A 24,876-nucleotide genomic window follows, 5' to 3' on the forward strand; every position below is an offset into this window, starting at 1 on the left:
GTGAAAGGATAAAAAATATTCTTGAATAAAATAAAAAAATCATTCAATAAATTTAAATTTAAAAGACTAAATTTAATTAATATTTATAATTGAATTAATTAAATTCCATATCTCATTTATTCCTGTCATTAGTATTTATTTATTCATATCATTAAAGTTCAAAATAATATTGATTAATATATACAACCAAATGTCATGGTGTCCAATTTCAAATTCAATAAAATTTCAACTTTATCATGCTTTTTGAAATTAAGGTGACTTTCTAATATCCAGACGTATGGTAAACTCTCTCCACGCGCTATTGGTTAAACTTTTCGAAATCATTCACGCCTGTCAAAGTAAATACCCCACATGCCACTGGTTAACACAACTTTAACTCCTCCACGCGCCCCCCGTTTGCGGCGACCGTGACCGCGACGTTTGAAAAAATGGTAACAGTACACGAATATTGACCCCATTGCGTCTCTCCTCACCGTGTTTAATTGGCCATAATGTTAATAAATTAGTCGGAGTAAAACTCGGTCGCTTACAATATAATATTCAGGACTGCTTTCCAATTGCACAGTGGGTTTAATGCAATATTGTTTAGTGGTGGGAGTAAAACGATAGGAAGGATGAATTGTTTTTATTATTAGTATAATCATATTTATTAATATGGTTGATACATACAAATGGAGGTGTATATTAAATCATTATATTTAAGTTAATATATCATAAATTTATATTAACTATATTAAAAATTATTAAATATATATTAACTATAAATTTACATTAACCATATTAATATGAGAGATTTAACTTTAATACTACTATTTACATATGACAAAAACATATTTATTTGTAGTTATTAATAATTATATAATAATAATAACAATTATTATATGATATGTTACATATATTAATATTTTAATATATAATACAATAATAATATATAATATAAATTTATAAAATTTCTTATATGATTTAAAAAAAAAAAACAAAACAAAAAATAAAAAACAAAAAACTTTGCTTAATTTATAAAATATTCTATAATTAATTGACCGTAACGTTAATAAATTTAGAAAATTCAATTTTCCGTAGGAGAAAAACTCGGTTGCCTACGAAAAACTCGGTTGCTTACAACATGATATTCCGAACTGTTTCCCTTGCAAGTAAATCTGTACAGAGGTTTAATACAATATTGTTTTGTTTAATGTTTCAAAGTTAAAAATATTAAGAATGAATTGCTTTTATAATTAATATAATTATATTTATTAGTGTGGTTATATCTATATATATATAAATTAATATATTATAGAGTTATATAAAACATGTTAATAATTATTAAGTTATAAAAAAAATTAACTTCAGTATGACTGATCAAAACACATTTATTAATGATTATAAATAATTATATAATCATAACAAAATGTTGGAAAAGATTTCAATGTGCCATTTTCGGAGGCTAACACAAAGTTATTGTATGTGATGATATGAGTAATAGGACCATGATTGGATCCATACTTTTTGCTAGAATGGCCGATAACTAATTACTAAGTTTAAATTCAAATTAAAAGATTTTATAGGTAAAAGTTTATTTGGAAAAAATTAGACATTATATCTATTTTAAATGTTGAGAAATATGTTAAAAAAATTTACTAACAATCATTATTTTTTACTTATTTTCTTTCCATTAATTTTGAAATTTAAATAATTTTTATTAATTTTAATAAATATAAACAATTTTAAAATTACAATTCACCAAAAAAAAATATTTCACTCTTTCTCTAAAATTTATCTTATTTTCAAAATTCAAAACTTTTACTTAAAATCATTTCCTAAATTTAAAATATAAAAATTAAATATTAAAAATATATCAAAATTTCTTACCTATGACACTAGTAACATCAAACATATGGTTGTGAGGAGGTGGCCTAAGTAGTGTGGTTTAATTTCAGATAAAATTATTGAGTTGAGAGGCTCATTCCACAGCTCAATATGATATGTAATGATATAGGTCCCTAATCAAAGTTGAAATTTTATTCTTGGTCAAAATAAAATAAAATAAAATTAAAATTAAAATTAAAAATTAAAAAAAAATATATAAATAAATAAATAAATATTAAAAAACATTTAATTAATGTAGACTAATAAAAAAAATTACAAGTGAAGAAATTAAAGATCCATATTTAAAATAGATCTATGCTGATATATACCTGAAAACTACTCCAAACATAATTTCTTCCATTAAAAAAATCACCAATATATTTTCTCGGTTCTCAACATCTATGTTCCCACCAAAACATTATTTTCCTCCGCCTCTTCCCTTATCTACGTTGATGGTAGATGGAGATCCCAAACAGGTAAAATTGAACAACCAAACTTAAAATCAACCTGTTACTAAAAGCTTTAACTCAACGCGACTTAACAAGAAATACTTAATAAAGAAAGGGTATTACAAGACTTAAGAAAGGTCCTCCGCAGACATGATCTTGATCTTCTTAGATCTACGAAAACCCTATGCCTTCTCCACCGGCTCAAGAACTTTGTTTATGTTAGTTTTTTTAGCGTCCCGAAAATTTTAGGATTGGAGTTTATGTTAAAATTTAGAAATTTTGGTAAATTTCATTAATCTCTAATATGTAATTGTAAAACATTTGGTTATATTTTTTAGAAATTTAAATTTACAATAATTTTATACTAGTTTATATAATATTTTGGTGGCTTTTAAGAAAAAATAATAGTGTACTATATAAAATTTGAGCGAATTATTTTAGAAAAAAATGAAAATTAACGAATATCTTTTTTGAAAAAACATAGAAAATTAGTACACTTTTGAATATTAGAAATTATATTACCATTATGTGCGTTGCCTCCCATATTCATTGTTCACATGAAAAATTGGTACACTTTTGAATATTAGAAATTGTATTACCATTATGTGCGTTGCCTCTCATATTCATTGTCCACTCGCTTCTTGCCTCTAACATGTGACATACAGTGTAGGAGGAATATAATTTTTGGACTTAACAACCCTGGTGGAAATAATGAAAAGAAAGACAAAGTTATTGGAAAATAAATTGTGTTGCCATATTCATTGTCCACTGGTTTCTTGTCCCTAACATGTGACATACAGTGTAGGAGGAATATAAGTTTGGACTTAACAGCCCTTATGTAAATAATGGAAGGAAAGACAAAGTTATTGGAAAATAAATTAGTTTTTATAAATTTTTATTTGAAAAAAATTTTAAAAACAGTTATTTTATATTAAGAAAAATTATAAAATGGTAAATTGCAATGTAAAAAAAAAAAACTCCTATACAAATTATAAAATAACAAATTAGTTGTAAATTAATAATTTTTTAAAAAAATAATAAAATAAAATAAAATTCTATACTAGAAAAAAAATAACATATTTAAATTTCAAATATATAACTTTTATTAAAAAATAATATATTTAAATAATTTTAACATATATACTATCTAATTTTTTCCTTATTAGATTTTATAGGATTAAAATTCGAATTTAGTAATTATAATTTAGAGTGTTCAACTTTAAAGTGTTTATGGTTTTCAAAGCAAGATTCAGACAGTTGAGTAAATTCGATCAACCAGAAGAGAAAATCCTATAAAAAAACACGGACCAGATTGGGATTTGGAGTTCAATTTCATTTCTCACAAAGAATATGGGTAAAAAAACTATATTTAAATTTGGGGAAAAATATACTTGATTAAATTTCATAATTCTGTTTCTCATTTATTAGTATTTTAAAGGAGAAAAAATAATATTTTTTAATATATATTAATTAATTTACTAATATTGATTTTGCAGTGATGTGTTTTCTATGAGCAGTAGATAAGGTAGTTTAAAACTCTTAAATTAGTTCTGAAAATAATGAAAAATCCAGTAAGATTATGATAAAATCTGAGTTACAGTTTTTAAACATCAAAATTTTAAGTGCCTAAAAATTTTTAATGATGCTGAATCAAATTTCACCATAAAAAATAATTATAACACTCCAACATTCAAATTTTTTTAAAAAAATTAACTAAATTCCAAGGAAAAAAAAACAAAAACACAAACACAAACACGTCTGAGTACATATCTCCCATTTAAAGCTTCAATGATATTTCAATTTGTATTATAACTTTTGAAATAAAGGTGTTACTTTTTTAATATCCAGCCGTATTAAAGTAAAATTTCCCCACACGGCATTGGTTAGACTTTTCCAATTCATTCGTCGCGCCCACAATTTGCGGCGACTATGAAAAAGTAATCGAGTGATATGTATTCGAACATCGTGCGGGCTTTAATGTACGGCACAGACCAAGGGTTGCCGACCGAGTCAAAGCTCCATTTGACAGAATTCAATTGCGCCTTTCGTGGTGGTAACGTTAATAAATTAAAAAGATTCAATTCTTGGTGGGAGAAAAACTCGGTTGCTTACAGTATAATATTCAGAACTGTGTTCCAGGTGTAAAGAAATATGCGCAATAGATTTAATACAATACTGTTTATATCCGGAGCGGAGTCAAGAAAAATTAGGAAAGAATTACGACGCGATTTAGGTTTAATGAGCTACAAAATGCATACAAATAAATTTAAATAGTAAATTAGGATGTTGGGAGGACTCTGACTATCGAATTGTAAACAGAAAGAGGGTTATATACAATATTTATATATAACGTCTCTGCAAAAAGGCCTTTACATCTTCCACTGGCCATGGCAACCCGAACCATTTCTGGATGTGCTCTTCCGTTCCTGATGAGGCAAACAATTATATTATTCTACATAATTGTTGTTTCGGTGTTCATCGTTGCGCTTCATGGACAGATCTGCAATGCACAGCCGCCATATTCGTGCGACAGCAGAGTTAACTATACAGAAGGCAGTAAATTTGAGAGCAATCTGAATACAGTCTTCAATAATCTTGTTCAAGGAACGTTCCAAAGTGGTTTTAACACTTGTGTGTATGGCCAAAGTCCTGACCAAATATATGGCCTCCTCCAATGCAACGGAGACGCAACAACCCAACAATGCTCCAGTTGTTCACAAAACGCAACCACTACCATCAAACAACTTTGTGGGAATGCCATTGGCGGTAAAATTTGGTTAGAAGTCTGCTACTTGCGCTATGAAAACGCTAATTTCTTCGGTCAACTGGATAATTCTGGACGTTATTCTTACAATCCACAGCTTATCCCCAGCACTCATGTCCCTTATGTCTTTTACGCGGGGCTTCAGAGGCTATTTAATAACTTGTCAGGTGAAGCAACATCTGGATCTGGATATGCTTCAGGAACAACTGTAGACTCCTTGCATCTAAATATTTATGGTCTGGTCCAGTGCCGGAGAGATATGTCTATTGACTACTGCACATTATGTCTGTCGAACACAATTCATATAATGATCACAAACTTTGCTGGACGTCGAGGAGGCGAGGGCTTGACTGGAAGTTGCAGAGTTCGTTATGAAACATACAGTTTCTTTGATCCAGCTACACCTTCAACCTCCCCTGCGGAAGCGCCAACTAATCCGATAACGAATTCACCACCGAAGCAGAACACCACAGCAGAAGCCCCAGCTAATTCACCACTGAGGCAGATCACACCATGCAGTGGTAGCATGCAGATCAAACAATATAGCAAGGCTTCAAACAAAATGCCCATCATTTTAGGTGCTGCAGGTGTCCTGCTTCTCTTATTAGTTGTGTGTCTATTCTCATGTTGGAGAAGATTCCAATGTGCCATTTTTCGAAGGCCACGCGAAGGTATTGTATATGATGATAAGAATCGTAGGACAATCAATGAATCCATAACTTTTTTGCTTTAATGGCCGAACCGCGGGTTGATCATATGCACATGAAGCCCAAACCTAGATGCGCATATCATCAAACCCGGGTTTAGATGGTATGTGCTACTACTTTGTTCAATGCAGGAGTAGAATTAAAAGGATAAATCAATTTGGCTAGGGAAATGGTACCTTCTACCACATACACAAAAGGCATATTCAATTAGTTGGGATATCAATTTGAAACATTTGCATAGTAGAAGCAACCTAAATCTGTATTAGGAATTGAACATACATTATTTCCTAATCTGAACTACAAAATGCACACTGCTAGATATATTGAACCGCAGACAAAGTTAATCCTAGGCCGCTGGAAAATGGATCTCTCTAGTTGTCTTGACTTGAAAAGATAATATGAGTCATAACAGTTACAATAGAATAGAATAGACATGTATGCTACTGATAGAGTCTGGCTGAGAACACAATTTTCACAGATATTCTTCAAGAAAGGTCTACCCAATGATTGAGAGAGAAAAAGTCAGATATCATTCAAAACAAAATTCTATATTTTATGTAATTGTGTATTTCTATTGTATAGGTCATTGGCAAGTTGAGGAAGATACACTCAGTGAAGATCGGCAAATAATTTATAAGTTGGAAACATTGGTAGCTGCTACCAATAATTTTCATGATGATAACAAGCTTGGGGAGGGAGGATTTGGCCCTGTATACAAGGTAACATAGAGGTTCATTACAAGGCTTGGACTGCCTTATATATCTCTTAAAACTCTCTCAACGCACTCTTGACCATTAGATGCAGATTGCTAGCTTGAAAACAAATATATAGTATATAGAATGGTAAGTTTCAGTCACGTCACAAATCTTTGATGGTGATAATTTGTCTAGGGAACTACTGAAGACGGAAAAGAGATTGCTGTGAAGAAGTTGTCCTTAGAATCTGCACAAGGAAAGAAAGAATTTGTGAACGAAGTTAAGCTCGTGGCCAAAATTCAGCATCGAAATCTTGTGAAACTACTCGGCTGTTGCACAGAGGGATCTGAAAGGTTGCTTGTTTATGAGTATTTGCCGAACAAGAGCCTTGATAAATTCTTATTCAGTGAGTCACCTCCATCTTATGATGTCCATTTTATTATGTTATAGGCAGATAATAAGCACCAATGTCTGAATCTAGTTATTTCTGTATTGATTTGGTAAGCTGAATGCATGGATACAGATGCAGACAAACGCAAAGAACTTGATTGGAAGAAGCGGTACAACATCATCCTGGGAGTAGCTCGTGGGCTTCTCTATCTTCACCAAGACTCTCGACTGCGGATTGTTCATCGCGATATTAAAGCAAGCAATCTTTTGTTGGACGAGAAACTGAATCCCAAGATAACAGATTTCGGCTTAGCCAGACTTTTTCCTGATGATGAAACTCACCTCAGTACAGGGGCTGCTGGAACTCTGTAAGATTTTGAGACAATATCCATTCTAACATTATCCGTTCATTAGTAAATTACTATACAATTGATTTTGAAATGTTCCAATTTGATGTGTTCTCTTATAAATATGCAAAGGCTTAAATACAGTGGTTTTTTAATTGTCAAATGATTTGTTTTATTATTAATATTGATTTCTTTTAGACATTGATGGAAAATGATCCATGTACTCTAACACTCGTCCTAAAATTCATTGGGAGTAACTTTGTCCACATTAACTGTAAAATGAATCATCTGATCTCAGGCTTAGAAACCGAAATACACCTCCTAACTTGATTTGATTGAAGATTTTAATATGTTTTGAAAATCTAAAAAATAAGAGAGAAGTAAAACTATATTTGCTTGCATTTTATAACATCTTTGACATTTTTGTTTTGGAGATGTATATTCTTGGTTCAACTTTTACCTTCTAAGAACTAGCACTGTTATTTTCTCAGCAAATCGCTTTCTCTTTATCAGCACTCAACTCTTAAGATTTGCCTCACTTTTTTGCATATGCAGCGGGTATATGGCACCGGAGTACGCTCTTGGGGGGCAATTATCTGTAAAAGCCGATGTGTATAGCTTTGGTGTTGTTCTCCTTGAACTTATGACCGGAAGGAAGAACACAGATTATAACCTGCCATCTGATATGGAGATGCTTTTAGGATGGGTAACATACTCTTCTCCTCGACCATGTTTATATAGTTCGAAACCACTGGTAGAGCTATGAGAATAGGTTTTCGTTGATCTATTTTAATATGAATTCGTTATCAATTGGATTATGTGTTGTTTCACCATAATCTGTGACATATCTATTTCATGGAAATGCAGGCATGGAGTTCATTCAAAGGAGGAAATATTGTGCAAACGATTGATCCAACAATAATTGAAACGTGGGACGAAGAACAAGCGTTGAGATGCATTCATGTTGGTCTTTTGTGTACACAAGCTGATTCATCACTTCGTCCAACAATGTCTACAGTTTCTTTGATGCTTTCAACTCTTTCTGTGACATTACCTGCACCCGCCAAGCCTGCCTACGTAACTTCTGGGTTGACAGATGCGTCTTCCGTATCATCTTCTCAATTTCCTCTCACTCCTCTATCGAACGCCGATGCTTCCATTACTATCTTGGTACCCAGGTAAACCTAATTTTGGTTGCAAATGGGCATCCTACACTGCCGGTTGAGTTGAGATTTGGTGTCGTAAATATATGGATAATGAGGCACCCATGAGGCCTCCCGTATATGGATGTGTGTCGATCGTTGCCTCTGTTATCTTCTTTGGTGCACCTCCTTTATTCTGCTCCTGCGATCACGTAAACTCTGCAGAACTTTTCACTGGAGATGCTTTAGTTATTGTATTTCTTAATCTTATGGGAATCACTATGTTCTCTGTATTTTATTTGCTTGTATCTCGGCTCTAGATGCGAAGTCATGTTTTTTTGTTTTTGTTTTAAATGTTTTTTTAGGTTTTTTAATATATCTCAATCAATATTTAAAAGCAAGTTTTTTAAGTTAGTATTTTTTAATAGAGTAAAAATTTATCATAATTTAGTTATTAAATTAATAATTATAATTAACTATAAATAAAAGCTAGTTTTATTTAAAAAAACCAAGCCACAATATATTGTCTAGATCTTCCAATCAATTTGTTCATAATTAGCAATTGCACCTGATGTTGCAAAGCAAACATGAATAATGATGTGGTTAAGAATACTCATGAAAAGTACAAAAATTGAGGAAAACTTCTCTCCAATATTTATGAGCATAAAAACAAATTTCTAAAACAAAATAATTAATTTGTGATTATTTTTCATAAAACTAAATAAACCAAAATTAATCTTTTTCAAAATCAGTATGGAGAGCCAAAAGACAAGTAAATACACGCATTGATCATAGCTTTAATGTATTTAAAATAATAATAATAATAAACAAACTTTAGAATCATGAGAATACATGGAGCACACGCAAATTTTAAAACAAAAAATATAAAACTTTATAGGGTTATAAATTCGATTATATAAAATAATTTTAAACAACATAACTTTATATATATAGATTTTTTTAATTATATATTTTAAATAATTTTATTTAAAAAATAATTACTCATCATTAGAGTTGTTAATTTGAATTGTTGATTTAACATGTTTATTGTCTTTAAGACATTTAAAAATTGAACAAAATAGGCAACAAAGAGACTTCTGTTATTATTTATTTAAGTGATTTTAGGGGGCCGAGCTGTTTCATCAATAAGTTAGATTTAGAGCTATATATTAACAAAGATGTAAATTGCCAATAAGCTCAATAACATATTACTTTAGGATTAAAAATAAAAAGAAGGTGGCTTTGAATTTTGAAATTTCCCAGTTTTATTGAACTTTATAATTTTTTACAAAAAGATAGATAAAACCCAATGTCGCATATCTAGTTCAATTAAAATGATGACTAAGTAAAAATCAATAAGCAAATTGCCTCAGCCAGTAAGAGATTTCTATTGGAATACCAAAGATGAAAGAATAATATTGAATTTTACAATCTCCAGAATACACAAAAATGAATATATCTATTGTGGAGCAGCATATGTGCACATTGACATATATGGAAATGAATCATATTTGGTGAGAGATACATTTATTATTGTTTTCCCTTTTCTTCTACATCAATATAATGTTTTCCATAGCTCGTCATTGTCTACTCTATCTTTTCTTAATATTTAATCTTCACATCGACCCTCTCTCTCTCTTCCCCCCACTCTCCCTCCTTCCATCACTCTCTCTATCTCCCTCTATCTCTCCCTCTCTCCCACTCTCTCCCCCACACTCTCCCTCCTTCCATCACTCTCTCTATCTCCCTCTATCTCTCCCTCTCTCCCACTCTGTCTCCATCTCCCCATCTCTATAGCTCTCCCTCTTCCCAATTTCTCTCTCCCTCACTCTCTCACTCACTCCCTCTCCCTCCCTTCATATCTCTCTTTCCTTGATTATTTTTGTCTCTCCCTCTGCCCCTTTCTCTTTCGCTCTCTCTCTCGCCTTGCTCTCCTTACCTCTCTCCCTCCTCTCTTCCCCCCACACTCTTTGCTCCCCATCCCCCCACATTGTCTCCCCTCCTCTCCCCCACTCTCACTCTCCCTCTCCCTCTCTTCCCCACTTTTGTTTTGGTCCCTCCCCATGTTCTCTCTCTCTCTCTCTCTCTCTTTCTCTCTCAACCACCATCTCCCTCCCCAACTTGCTCTCTCTACCTAACCATGCTTTGTCTCTCTCCCCTTCCCCTTCACTAACTATCTCCCCCTCTCTGCACCCCTTGCTTGCACTCTCCCTCCCCCCTCTCTTTGTTCCCATTTAATTCTCTCTCTCTCTCTCAATATCCCCCCTTATCTCTCCCTTGCCCCCCCTCTTTCTGTCATTCACACTCTCTCTCCCTCTCCCTTTCTCCCTGTCACACTCTCTATCTTCTCTCTCACTCACTCTCTCACCACTCCCCCATCTCTCCACCACCTCTATCTCCCTCTATCCCTCTGCTCCCTCCCCTTCTCTCCCCTCACCCCCTCAGGCTCTCTATCACCCTCCATCTCATTCTCCCTCCCCCCCTCCCCTTCCTTCTCTCTCCTATGATCCCTTCCCTCTCCCCTCGCCTCTCTCTCTCCCTCCCTCATCTCTTTCTCCCTCACCCTATCTTTCTCTTCCTCCCTCCCTCTATCCCTTCCCTCTATGGATGTCTCTCCCTCATTCCCTTCCCTCTTTGTCCCCCTTTGCTCCCTCCCTCTCTCTCCTCTTTGCTTTGTCCCTCTCTCTCTCCCTCCAACTCTCTTTTCCTTACCCCTGATGCAGGAGCATCCAGCTCCGAGGAGACAGAAGATCGATGACTGGCTCGCGAAGAAACAGGACACGACTTCAAGAGTGGTTGGACAGGTCATCAAAAGAAAAACTGGTTGTTGTCTTTTGTTAATCATTGTTCATTTCTTTTCTTTTATTTATTTTCAGAACAAGTTAAGTTACTGGTTGTTAGCTTAGGTAACCAACAACTGTTTAGTTAATTTATTGTTTAAAGAAACAGGTAACAGTTATAGAATTTAGTTTCTAGACGGTTATATTCAGTGTAGCTAAAAATGAAAAAGACGAATGTAAGAGGGACTTTTTTTTTGGTTCACCTCAGAACGAGTTAAGAAGAGATAGCAAGACAGTATTCAAGCAGTATTAAAACACCCTCTGTAACTGAAGCATTGTTTCCTTTTTCTGAATATAAACTACTGTTCATTACTTTTCCATATTGTACATCTGAGTATTACAAAGCATTTGTTATTTTGAAAACGAATTGAGATAGAACGAAGTTCACATACTGTAACTAGAAATACTGAAGCATTACAGGCATCAAGCCAAAACCATAAGTTATGTTATCAGAACTAACACACAGCAAGGTAGCGTAAGGCGGCCAAACAGCATATGCATACAAGTATTGCGAGGATAAAGGAATGACACAGGCATCGTAGCAAGCCAAGTTGCGGCCATAACCGAACAGAACCCGCAAGCAAACGCAAAGAGTCACACGGCCATTTGCAAATCAAATACAACGACTATTAAAAGAGGTAACAGTTCAAGACCCACTGATTCCATTAATATAACATTTCATAAGTCTTTATAAACAACAGTTCGACAAATAACAACAGAGTCATATATCAAATCCGGCACCGCCGTAACAGTATAAAGTCCAAAACCTTGTTGCATGGAGGTCATATAATGATACAAAGGAACGAAACCCTGAGATTGTAAATGCCAGCAAAGGGGCACGGCTAACCCTACAAAATCTAACCAACAGAAACCTATGGCAAATTCCACATTGTATAACCTATAGAAACGCTGGAATAGGAGTAGACCCTACCCGGTCACAAAGGGTACCAGGGTTGGAGAAAGTTGAAGACTGCAAGTTTGAAACCCTCGTGAGCAGAGCTCCCAGCCAACCTGCACAGAACAACAATATGAATTAGTGCGTTTTACAACCAGAACAAACATCAAAGTGAGAGAAGTAAAGACAGCAAGGTGCGAGTGGAAGAGAATTGCGGACTTACCCAAGGGTCGACGGAGACTGCCGAGACATAGACCAGTTCCACAAGCTGAAATGCACAAAAACCTGTAAGTGTCGACAACAGGTGACAGAGAAGGGTAAAACATAGCACGAGAGTTTACCTCGAGGCCAGGTTGAGTTCGGAAGAGTGACAGTCTCGTGGTTGCAAACACCTGCACAGAACTGGAGCTCAGAAGTTGAAAACCAAAAGGATTTCTTCACAGAATCCATGAAAATATAAAACCCTTACCACAGACTTCCGAACCAGACCATTGAAGACAGCAGCGAAGGTGAAGGATTCGCATCTCAAACAGGACCATAACCAGTGACGGAGCAAAGGATTCGGTGGGTTAGCGCACAGAGAGCATCGCCATAACAACGCGGAGCGTGTAACAGTAGAAAGACAGAGTGTAAATGAGCCGAGGATAACCCTTAAGGGTTTAACATAGGCGGGAAGCCTTTTCAACGGGAGGAACCGGTGACCATACCCAATAACCGGCAGATAGGTGTTGTAAATGCGCCTCGGTATTGGGGGCAGATATTTGTCCGCGCCCAAGTGTGACCACGTGGGACTGAGGTGAGTCACGTGGCTGTGACCACGTCACCAGGGCTGGGCCATCATAAGTGGTATCAGAGCTAGTTTCTTGAGTTAGAACCAATGGAACAGGGAGAAGGTGAAGGTGAAGGAAGAGGAAGAGGAAGAGGAAGAGGAAGAGGAAGGGGAAGAGTAGTCCGGAGGGTAGTAGATGATGGACTTCGAGAGGAGATTCGAGTTTTGCGTGAAAGATTGGCAGTGGTGGAAGCTGGGGGAAGAATAAACCCAGCAGATGACAGTGATGAAGAAGAAGTTGAACCAGAGGAGGAATTAGAGGGGGTGACACCAGAATTTAGATTGTTGAAGTCGGTCTTGCTGTCAAGTCATAAGCCAAAACATGAGTTGTCGACTTATGACGGAAGTCTGTCCGCAGACGTGTTGTTGGATTGGTTAAGTGAAGTCAACAAGTATTTTGAATTTGAGGAAACCAGCGAAGATAAGCAGGTGAAGTTCGCCGCCACCAAGCTGAAAGGACATGCGTCCTTGTGGTGGGACAGCATTCAGGCGGAACGGAGGAGGCTTAACAAACAGCCTATAAAGAAATGGTCTAGAATGGAGGCCAAACTGAAAGAGAAATTCTTACCACAGGATTATCAGATTATGCTGTACAGGCAGGTACAGAACTTGAAGCAGAGGGGAATGACTGTGAAAGAATTTACAGAAGAGTTCTACAAGTTAAATTTGCGAGCAGGATATGTGGAGGACACCCCGGAGAAAACAGCCAGATTTGTGAATGGCTTAAGGGGGGAAATCTTAGATGAAATTGGTATCCTTTCACCCCGGACAATGGAAGAAGCCTATCAGTTTGCACTGAAGGCAGAAGAAAAGATTAACCGGAAGCAGAATGCCAGGAGAGGAGGTGGAACTGGCAGGGGAAAGGGTAAAGTGTTTGGAAGAGGCCGAGGTACAAGCCCCAGTGAAGAAAGCAGCAGTTCTAAAACTGCTGGAGCGACAGAAAAAGACAATAGCACGAGAGGAGGACGACCACCTCAGCGAGGGCGAGGAAATGGTCGGGGCAGAGGAGCTGTCCAGTGCTATCGCTGCCACAAATGGGGGCACAAGTCTTATGAATGTCCTGAAGCTGAACCAGCAGGCGGAAGAGGGACTTATGTTGTTCAGACTGAGGATGCTGAGGCAACACCTCAGGAAGTAGAAAATGCACCAGAGACAGGTGAAGCTTTGGTGTTGAACAAAGTGCTGTTGAAACCAGCAAAGGAGGTTGCAGAACCAGATCAGCGTAAAGCTTTATTCCGCACTGTCTGCAAGTCGCGGGGCAAGTGCTGTAAATTGATTATTGATAGTGGGAGTACAGACAACCTTGTGGCGGTGGAGATGGTAGAAAAGTTGGGATTGAAGAAATTAAAGCACCCTACACCCTACAAAGTGTCATGGCTGTAGAAAGGACATCAGCTGTTAGTCGACGAACAATGTGAAGTAGAATTTCAGATTGGTAAGTACAAGGATAAGATCCTTTGTGATGTCATGCCAATGGATGTCTGTCACTTACTGTTGGGACGACCTTGGCAGTTCGATAGAGGTGCAGTTCATGACCGGAAAAAGAATTGCTACAAGTTTGTTAAAGATGGGATAAAGCACACGCTTGTACCCATCAAGGAGGAAAATACAGCAGAAGCCAGTGGAGTGAAGGCATTGCTGTTGGGAGGAAAGGAGTTCGTGAAACAGATTGGGGACAGCGAAATCAATTTTGCTGTCATAAGGAGACCAAAGGCAGTAGTATTACACACACAGCTATCAGATTTGCCAGAGGAAGTTCAGCAGTTACTGCAAGAATTTGGGGACATAGTGGTGGATGATCTTCCAAATGAGTTACCACCAAGGAGGGGCATTAGTCATTGTATTGACTTTATACCAGGTGCAAGCTTACCAAATAAGGCTGCTTACCGTATGAGTCCCAAGGATCATGAGGAAATTAGGAAGCAGGTTCAGGAGCTACTTGATAAAGGGTTGATTCGAGAGAGTATGAGCCCTTGTGCAGTACCGACTGTTTTGGCTCCAAAGAAGGGAGGAGAATGGCGAATGTGCACAGACTCCAGAGCCATAAACAAAATTACTGTCAGGTACAGGTTTCCCTTACCGAGGATGGACGATATGATGGATTGTTTGAGTGGGGCAGCCTATTTCTCAAAAATTGACCTGAAGAGTGGATATCACCAGATTCGAATACGAGAAGGCGATGAGTGGAAGACAGCTTTCAAGACAAACGAAGGCTTATATGAGTGGCTGGTGATGCCATTTGGATTGAGTAACGCTCCCAGCACATTCATGCGTTTGATGAATGAGGTATTGAAAGAGTTTAATGGGAAATTCATGATAGTTTACCTGGATGATATTTTGATTTTTAGCAGGACTAAAGAGGATCATTTCAGGCATTTACAGAGTGTGTTGAGGAAGCTGCAGCAAAACAAGCTGCTGATTAATCTGAAAAAGTGTACTTTTTTTCAGCGAGAACTAGTGTATTTGGGGTTTGTTATTGCAGAGAATGAACTAAAAATGGATCCGGAAAAGGTGGCAGCTATAGTTAGCTGGCCGTCACCAAGGAGTTTATTTGAAGTCCGGAGTTTCCATGGACTAGCCAGTTTTTACAGGAAATTTATCAGAAATTTCAGCGAGATTTGCGCACCTATGTTGGACACGATCAAGAAGGCAAATCAGCCTTTTCACTGGACTGAAGCGGCAGAAAATAGTTTTCAAACTTTGAAGAAGAAGATTACTGAAAGACCAATATTGAGACTACCAGATTTCAACAAACTTTTCCAAGTTCGTTGTGATGCCAGTGGGACAGCCATTGGAGCAGTCCTCAGTCAAGAGGACAGACCGGTCGCTTTCTTCAGTGAAAAGCTAAATGAGAGCAGGCAGAAGTACTCAACCTACGACAAAGAATTTTATGCAATCATACAAGCGTTGAAGCATTGGCGGCATTATCTACTGGGAGATGAGTTTGTTTTGTTTACAGATAATTCTGCCTTGCAGTATATTATGCAACAGCATAAATTGAACCACAAACATGCAGCTTGGGTGGAGTATCTGCAGAATTTTACATTCGTATTAAAGCACATTAGTGGCCAAGCGAATAAGGTGGCAGATGCACTGAGCAGAAGAACCTTGCTTCTGCAGGAAAGCACAATGCAAGTTTTGGGTTTTGAGCATTTGAAGGAGCTGTATCAAACTGATACCGAATTTGGGGAGGCATATGAAGCTTGTCAAAACCCTTTGTTAAGGAATGATAGCATGTGGCTAGATTATAATTTGCAGGAAGGACTGTTGTTTAAAGGAGGACAACTGTGCATACCCAACTGTTCCATGCGGGAAAATATAATACAGGAGAAGCACAGTGGAGGACTGGCTGGACACTTTGGTATCGACAAGACGGTTGCTCAAGTACAGCACTTTTATTTTTGGCCGAAATTGCAGCGAGATGTGCAGAGGTACGTGAGCAGATGCAGAGTTTGTCAACTAGCAAAGGGTCATAGTCAAAACACTGGTCTATACTCACCATTACCGATTCCGAGTCGACCATGGGATTCAGTGAGCATGGACTTCGTTTTGGGTCTACCAAAGACACAGCGGGGCTTCGATTCAGTCATGGTTGTAGTTGACCGATTCTCAAAAATGGCACATTTTGTACCTTGCAGGAAAACCAGCGACGCTACCTACATTGCACACCTATTCTTTACTGAAGTCGTTCGGTTACATGGACTCCTGAAATCCATCGTCTCTGATCGGGATGTAAAGTTTACAGGTCACTTTTGGAGAACTCTATGGAAAAAGTTAAATACACAATTGCAGTTCAGCTCTGCTTATCATCCGCAGACTGATGGTCAGACGGAAGTCGTAAACAGAAGCCTAGGGAACTTACTTCGCAGTTTGACAGGAGGAAATTCCCGGACATGGGACCGTGTACTTGCTCAAGCAGAGTTCGCGTACAACGATTCACCTAACCGCAGCACCGGTTACAGTCCGTTCCAGATTTTGTACGGTATGCATCCGCGAGGAGTGCATGAGTTACGGGATTTGGGGAAACTCGAGAAACGGAGTGCTGATGGGGAAGAATTCGCTCAAGCAATGAGCAATTTACACGAACAAGTCAAGCTGAAATTACAGGACAGCAGTCTGAAATACAAGCAGCGAGCTGACACAAAGCGTCGGGAAGTTCAGTTTAACGTTGGGGATGAAGTCCTTGCATATTTACGTAAGGAGAGGTTTCCGAAGCGGGAGTATAACAAGCTAAAATTTAAGAAGATCGGCCCTTGCAAAATCATCCGCAAATTTTCTGCGAACGCTTACGAAATACAGTTGCCACCCGAGATTGGAATTTCTCCCATTTTTAACGTGGCAGATCTGTTTCCCTATGTAGCCAACTCAGAGAACGATACAGCCACTACAGTGCCACAGAAAGACAGCTATGAGGAAGGTTCTTGGACAAGACAATTACCAAAGGCACCACCCCTTGAAATCGAAGGAATTCTGGATACACAGGTAGCTAGACGCACGCGCAGGAAGGAGTATCTGCGATATTTGGTCAAGTGGCGGAACCGTCCAATAGAGGACAGTTCTTGGCTCGACGCAGCGCAGATAACTAAAGCAGGCTATTCTGTTGACGACCTCATGGAACGGAGCCATGACTTTGTGCCACCCCGGGAGCCTGATGCTGGAGCATCCAGCTCCGAGGAGACAGAAGATCGATGACTGGCTCGCGAAGAAACAGGACACGACTTCAAGAGTGGTTGGACAGGTCATCAAAAGAAAAACTGGTTGTTGTCTTTTGTTAATCATTGTTCATTTCTTTTCTTTTATTTATTTTCAGAACAAGTTAAGTTACTGGTTGTTAGCTTAGGTAACCAACAACTGTTTAGTTAATTTATTGTTTAAAGAAACAGGTAACAGTTATAGAATTTAGTTTCTAGACGGTTATATTCAGTGTAGCTAAAAATGAAAAAGACGAATGTAAGAGGGACTTTTTTTTTGGTTCACCTCAGAACGAGTAAAGAAGATATAGCAAGACAGTATTCAAGCAGTATTAAAAACACCCTCTGTAACTGAAGCATTGTTTCCTTTTCTGAATATAAACTACTGTTCATTACTTTTCCGTATTGTACATCTGAGTATTACAAGCATTTGTTATTTTGAAAACGAATTAAGATAGAACGAAATTCACATACTGTAACTAGGAATACTGAAGCGTTACAGGCATCAAGCCGAAACCATAAGTTACATTATCAGGACTAACACACAGCAAGGTAGCGTAAGGCGGACAAACAGCATATGCATACAAGTATTGCGAGGATAAAGGAATGACACAGGCATCGTAGCAAGCCAAGTTGCGGCCATAACCGAACAGAACCCGCAAGCAAACGCAAAGAGTCACATGGCCATTTGCAAATCAAATACAACGACTATTAAAAGAGGTAACAGTTCAAGACCCACTGATTCCATTAATATAACATTTCATAAGTCTTTATAAACAACAGTTCGACAAATAACACAGAATCATATATCAAATCCGGCACCGCCGTAACAGTATAAAGTCCAAAACCTTGTTGCATGGAGGTCATATAATGACACAAAGGAACGAAACCCTGAGATTGTAAACGCCAGCAAAGGGGCACGGCTAACCCTACAGAATCTAACCAACAGAAAACTACAGCTAATTCCACATTGTATAAACTATAGAAACGCTGGAACAGGAGTAAACCCTACCCGGTCACAAAGGGTACCAGGGTTGGAGAAAGTTGAAGACTGCAAGCTTGAAACCCTCGTGAGCAGAGCTCCCAGCCAACCTGCACAGAACAACAATATGAATTAGTGCGTTTTACAACCAGAACAAACATCAAAGTGAGAGAAGTAAAGACAGCAAGGTGCGAGTGGAAGAGAATTGCGGACTTACCCAAGGGTCGACGGAGACTGCCGAGACATAGACCAGTTCCACAAGCTGAAATGCACAAAAACCTGTAAGTGTCGACAACAGGTGACAGAGAAGGGTAAAACATAGCACGAGAGTTTACCTCGAGGCCAGGTTGAGTTCGGAAGAGTGACAGTCTCGTGGTTGTGAACACCTGCACAGAACTGGAGCTCAGAAATCGAAAACCAAAAGGATTACTTCGCCAAATTCATGAAAATATAAAACCCTTACCACAGACTTCCGAACCAGACCATTGAAGACAGCAGCTACAGTGAAGGATTCGCATCTCAAACAGGGCCATAGTCAGTGACAGAGCGAAGGATACGGTGGGTTAGCGCACAGAGAGCATCGCCATAACAACGCGGAGCAGGTAACAGTAGAAAGACAGAGTGTAAATGAGCCGAGGATAACCCTTAAGGGTTTAACATAGGCGGGAAGCCTTTTCAACGGGAGGAACCGGTGACCATACCCAATAACTGGCAGATAGGTGTTGTAAATGCGCCTCGGTATTGGGGGCAGATATTTGTCCGCGCCCAAGTGTGACCACGTGGGACTGAGGTGAGTCACGTGGCTGTGACCACGTCACCAGGGCTGGGCCATCAACCTCTCTCACTCTTGCTCCTTGTGTAAGGATAGAACAAATTTACAAGTAACTAAATTCAGGAGGAATTAAATTCCCTCTCATATAAATATACTTTTTGTTTTCTTTATATTTTTTCATTATAAAAACGTTTTTCATTAGTATAACTTATAATTAAAAATAAAACAAATTTATTAAGATACAACTCAATATAATAAAATTGCCATAATAGCTTCCGCTTCAAAAGAAATATGTTATTTTTAAATATAATTATATTGAAATTAACACTAACATAAATACATAATAAAACTTTGGAAATTTATATAAATATATAATATTAAAGACTAAAAATTTTAAAATAAAAATAAAAACTTATTTCAAAATTTATATTAATTCCTATATAATAAGTTTAAGTCTACGTTAAATTTTAAATTTCATTAACCTAGTAATTGAAACTTATTAATTCATAAAATTAATGAACAATTCCCAACAAAAATATATTTGTTGAGCTTGTGAAACTAGAATTAGAATTAAGACTAATGATCAAATTAAGCCTTAACACTAATGAAAAATTAAAATGTCAAATTAAATTTAAAGTTGTAATTTAGTATATATAAATATATATTCCAGAAAACTTTTAAATATTTTACATATTTGGATGAAAAATATCGATTTATGGTAGCTCCACCTTTTCTAAATACCGGTGTACAATCCATCTCAAATTCAATTTATTAAATTTTTTTAATTTTTATTTTTTCAATGCTTTAACATGTATTCCACGACAAGACAAATTTGATGCAAGATGTTTACTGCGTATCAAATTTTTTGGTTTCCCATTTTCATTGTAATAAGAGGAAAATTTGATTGGATGTCTTTTCATGCTTATTCCAAAGGATGAGATGGACGGTGATTCAATAGCAGCGAATCCCAAATAATACAAAATCTCACGAGATTCACAGCATGAGAGGTGCGGGCAAAGCTATATATGCAGAGAAGTGAGTTGCCTTTCAAGGGTATATAAGTGGTAAATAAGATCTGGCCAAGATCGAGTGCTTCAGCTTAAATAGCACCTCACTATTATTGTGTAGGATCTGAGCAAGTCCACAGCCTGCGCAAGTTTATCACAACCTGATGCCCCAAGTATTTTTATTATTAATAAATGCAAAAATACACCAGCATAGATCCACGCATTTCTTACCCATAATAATTTATAATTGTATAATGATAAACATATTACAGAGCAACAGATGGAAAGAAAGGATGATTTAAAATACAAAAGAATGACCATATGCAAAATTGGAGGCACTGTTATCTGTCATATCGACAGCAGTGGAACTCAAGGACTCATTTGAGATGCCTTTGGTGGGCTGGAATACACAGAACAATGTTGAACTTTTTAGAAATAATAGTCGCAAGTCTAAAAAGCAAAATACAATATGATAATTTTAATCGGCTTTGGGACGTGTACTGCTTCAGTTGCATGGTATGCATAGCCATTTATCAACGCTCGATCTGAGTGTGATCATTTACCATACAAAGAAGCAATATGAGTGTGATCATTCTAAACCGTCTTACCGTTAGAGAGACAAATGCGTGATCATTCTAAACCATTTTTTTTCTGTTATTCATTAACTTGTTTTGGTTTTGGATCAACAATGAAAATTTTTTCAATCATCTAACACACAAATCCACAGTGCACAATAAGGCAAGGAGGTGGCTAGGGAATTCGTTTCAAAGAGAAACACCTTAAGGCATAAAAATAATATATTAAAACAAAGGATTAATTTCAAGTTTATTTTTATAAGATTTTATAAAACAAAATCAAATTAAAAATATTTTTAATAAATAATAATTTTTTATTTCTTTGCGAAGTTAATGAATCACCTCTTGCTGATAAATTAAACTAGAAAATTATTAATTATAATTTAAAAGAAATTAAATTTTATAAATTTTGTATCATAAATTTAATTAAAATTATTTTGTAGATAAAATAATTAGTAACAAAAAAATCTTAATAACTTTTTTTATTAAGAAAAAATTGGGTAGAGAAGAGGAAAGGAGAAAAAGCAGAGGGGTGGGAAACCTTGAGTCAAAGGAGAGAAGAGGAGAAGAAAGAGAGAGGGGAAAGGAGAGCCACAAAATGGAATAGGAGGGTTATTAGAAGAGACAAGAAACATAAACTAATATTTCTTGAATAGATTGATAAGGTGGATCCAGTTGTTGCTAAATTATAAGCCATTGCTCTTGTTTAGATTTTCAAGGTTCTTGATAATCTTGATAGATTCTCTAAAATGTCTCCTAAAGTAATGGTTTTTTTGGGTAATAATCTCAGTGCTCTCAAGACCTATATGGTGCTTGGTTTGATGGACCAAGGGTGAAAAAACATATACATTCATGTCTTATATCAACAATGTGTTCTTTCGTCCTAGTTTTGAATGATCTGTGGGTTTCTGCGATATAGCATTTCCCATAGGAACATTTTGTTGTGTAGATTTATTTGCATTGGTATGGATCTATTTCATCCTTGACAAACCTCATCTCCTAGCTGCTAGTCTTCGTAGGCTTGATTACAAAAGGAGAAATTCTTCTTTATCAGGATCCTTATGATTTTTTCAATCTCTTCTTGTATGTATGGAAGATAAATCATTTGGTTGGGTGGTTGCAAGAGTTATGGTGGGTGGAGCTTTCTTATTTCCATCATTTTTAAAAACTTTTCTGATTTTCTTTTCTTTATAGCCAAGCTTGTTGAAGACTTGATCAGATGGTTTTTTCCCTAATCAATGTGTTCATTATCAGAAATTCTTAGGGCTCTTATGGCTAAAGTGTTTAGAACTCCAGTTTTCTTAGACGGGTAGTAGTGGCATAAAGGTACTGCCAGTGTGTGTTTTCTTCATGTAATATTGGTGTCCTAAGGTTCCATTATTCTTCTTAGTAACTAACACATCATGGAAGGGGATGCTACTATTTTAATCTTTTCTTTTTGATATTAGATTATTATATCTTGTCTTTTAATAATTATTTCACGTATTAATAAAACACAAGGTCTTCAAATCAAACATATATATATGGATCCAAAAAGGCTCAAAATTTGAAGGCTATTTTGCTAACTTGAATTTTCAAGAATTCAAGTTAAAATGGCCATTAAAGATTTATGGTAATTGTGATAAGATACCGAGGAGGGATAAAAACAATCAATCATTTACTTATTTCAGACCACCTTAACAAGCATCTTAAGGAATCAAGGATTACAATGCAACGTGTTTTTTTTACCAGTTTGTAAATAATTGGACCTTAATATTCATAAGAAAACCACAATCTATATCTACGATAAAAGATGACCATTTGAAATTGTGCATTCTTTAAATCAAGATCCTCTTCTACCACAACGACGCTATCAAATTCAACAAAATTCGTCAATAAAGCAGTGGAACTCAAGGACTCATTTGAGATGCCTTTGGTGGACTGGAATACACAGAAATACAAAGAACAATGTTGAACTTTTTAGAAATAATAGTCGCAAGTCTAAAAAGCAAAATACAATATGATCATTTTAATTGGCTTTGGGACGTGTACTGCTTCAGTTGCATGGTATGCATAGCCATTTATCAACGCTAAATCTGAGTGTGATCATTTACCATACAAAGAAGCAATATGAGTGTGATCATTCTAAACCGTCTTACCGTTAGAGAGACGAATGCGTGATCATTCTAAACCATTTTTTTCTGTTATTCATTAACTTATTTCGGTTTTGGATCAACAATGAAAATTCTTTCAATCGTCTAACACACAAATCCACGGTGCACAATAAGGCACTGCGGTGGCTAGGGAATTCGTTTCAAAGAGAAATGTCTAAAACAAATAATTAATTTCAACTTTATTTTTATAAGATTTTATAAAACAAAATCAAATTAAAAATATTTTTAATAAATAATAATAATTTTTTATTTTGTTAGTACTACATTTTCTAAGAAAAAATATCCTTTATAAATATTTTAAACTTGATTTTCATTATAAAATTAGTTAAAATTATTTTGTTGATAAATTAATTATTAAAATATTATAAAAAGTACTTTAAACTGGAAAATTATTAATTATAAATTAAAAGAAATTAAATTTTATAAATTTTGTATCATAAATTTAATTAAAATTATTTTGTAGATAAAATAATTAGTAACAAAAAAATCTTAATAACTTTTTTTATTAAGAAAAAATTGGGTAGAGAAGACGAAAGGAGAAAAAGCAGAGGAGTGGGAAACCTTGAGTCAAAGGAGAAAGGAGGAGAAGAAAGAGAGGGGAAAGGAGAGCCACAAAGTGGAAGAGGAGGGTTATTAGAAGAGACAAGAAACATAAACTAATATTTCTTGAATAGGCTGATAAGGTGGATCCAGTTGTTGCTAAATTATAAGCCATTGCTCTTGTTTAGATTTTCAAGGTTCTTGATAATCTTGATAGATTCTCTAAAATGTCTCCTAAAGTAATGGTTTTTTTGGGTAATAATCTCAGTGCTCTCAAGACCTATATGGTGCTTGGTTTGATGGACCAAGGGTGAAAAAGGATATACATTCATGTCTTATATCAACAATGTGTTCTTTCGTCCTAGTTTTGAATGATCTGTTGGTTTCTGCGATATAGCATTTCCCATAGGAACAATTTATTGTGTATATTTATTTGCATTGGTATGGATCTATTTCATCCTTGACAAACCTCATCTCCTAGCTGCTAGTCTTCGTAGGCTTGATTACAAAAGGAGAAATTCTTCTTTATCAGGACCCTTATGATTTTTTCAATCTCTTCTTGTATGTATGGAAGATAAATCATTTGGTTGGGTGGTTGCAAGAGTTATGGTGGGTGGAGCTTTCTTATTTCCATCATTTTTAAAAACTTTTCTGATTTTCTTTTCTTTATAGCCAAGCTTGTTGAAGACTTGATCAAATGGTTTTTTTCCTAATCAATGTGTTCATTATCAGAAATTCTAAATGGTTTTTTTCCTAATCAATGTGTTCATTATCAGAAATTCTTAGGGCTCTTATGGCTAAAGTGTTTAGAACTCCAGTTTTCTTAGAGGGGTAGTAGTGGGAACTAGCATAAAGGTACTGTCAGTGTGTGTTTTCTTCATGTACTATTGGTGTCCTAAGGTTCCATTATTCTTCTTAGTAACTAACACATCATGGAAGGGGATGCTACTATTTTAATCTTTTCTTTTTGATATTATATTATTATATCTTGTCTTTTAATAATTATTTCACGTATTAATAAAACACAAGGTATTCAAATCAAACACACACACACACACATATATATGGATCCAAAAAGGCTCAAAATTTGAAGTCCTCACATATCAAAAAATGGCACCAAGTCACAAAGCTCGACAAGAGCTTTCCAACAATGCTAATGACACCTCAAAAAGCGTTCATGTAAGGAAGTTATGGCCATCTCAAATTTTGGAAAAATAGTTAAAAAAATAGTT

The 24,876-nt window shown here is 36.0% G+C and overlaps 1 protein-coding gene across 1 annotated transcript; it reads left to right on the forward strand.

The window, feature by feature from the left end:
• Positions 1 to 4,702: 4,702 nt before the first annotated feature.
• LOC149245167 (cysteine-rich receptor-like protein kinase 15) lies at positions 4,703 to 8,400 on the forward strand. The gene is made up of 6 exons (XM_089437408.1): positions 4,703 to 5,666; positions 6,369 to 6,505; positions 6,677 to 6,887; positions 7,005 to 7,239; positions 7,774 to 7,924; positions 8,086 to 8,400. Exons 1-6 carry the CDS (start codon positions 4,703 to 4,705, stop codon positions 8,398 to 8,400), a joined length of 2,013 nt encoding a protein of 670 aa, XP_089293534.1.
• The last annotated feature ends 16,476 nt before the right edge of the window (positions 8,401 to 24,876 follow it).

Source organism: Pinus tabuliformis, chromosome 7, assembly GCF_031772625.1.
Source record: "Pinus tabuliformis cultivar Carrire ecotype Pingquan chromosome 7, CPIR1, whole genome shotgun sequence".
NCBI classification, from domain to species: Eukaryota; Viridiplantae; Streptophyta; class Pinopsida; order Pinales; family Pinaceae; genus Pinus; species Pinus tabuliformis.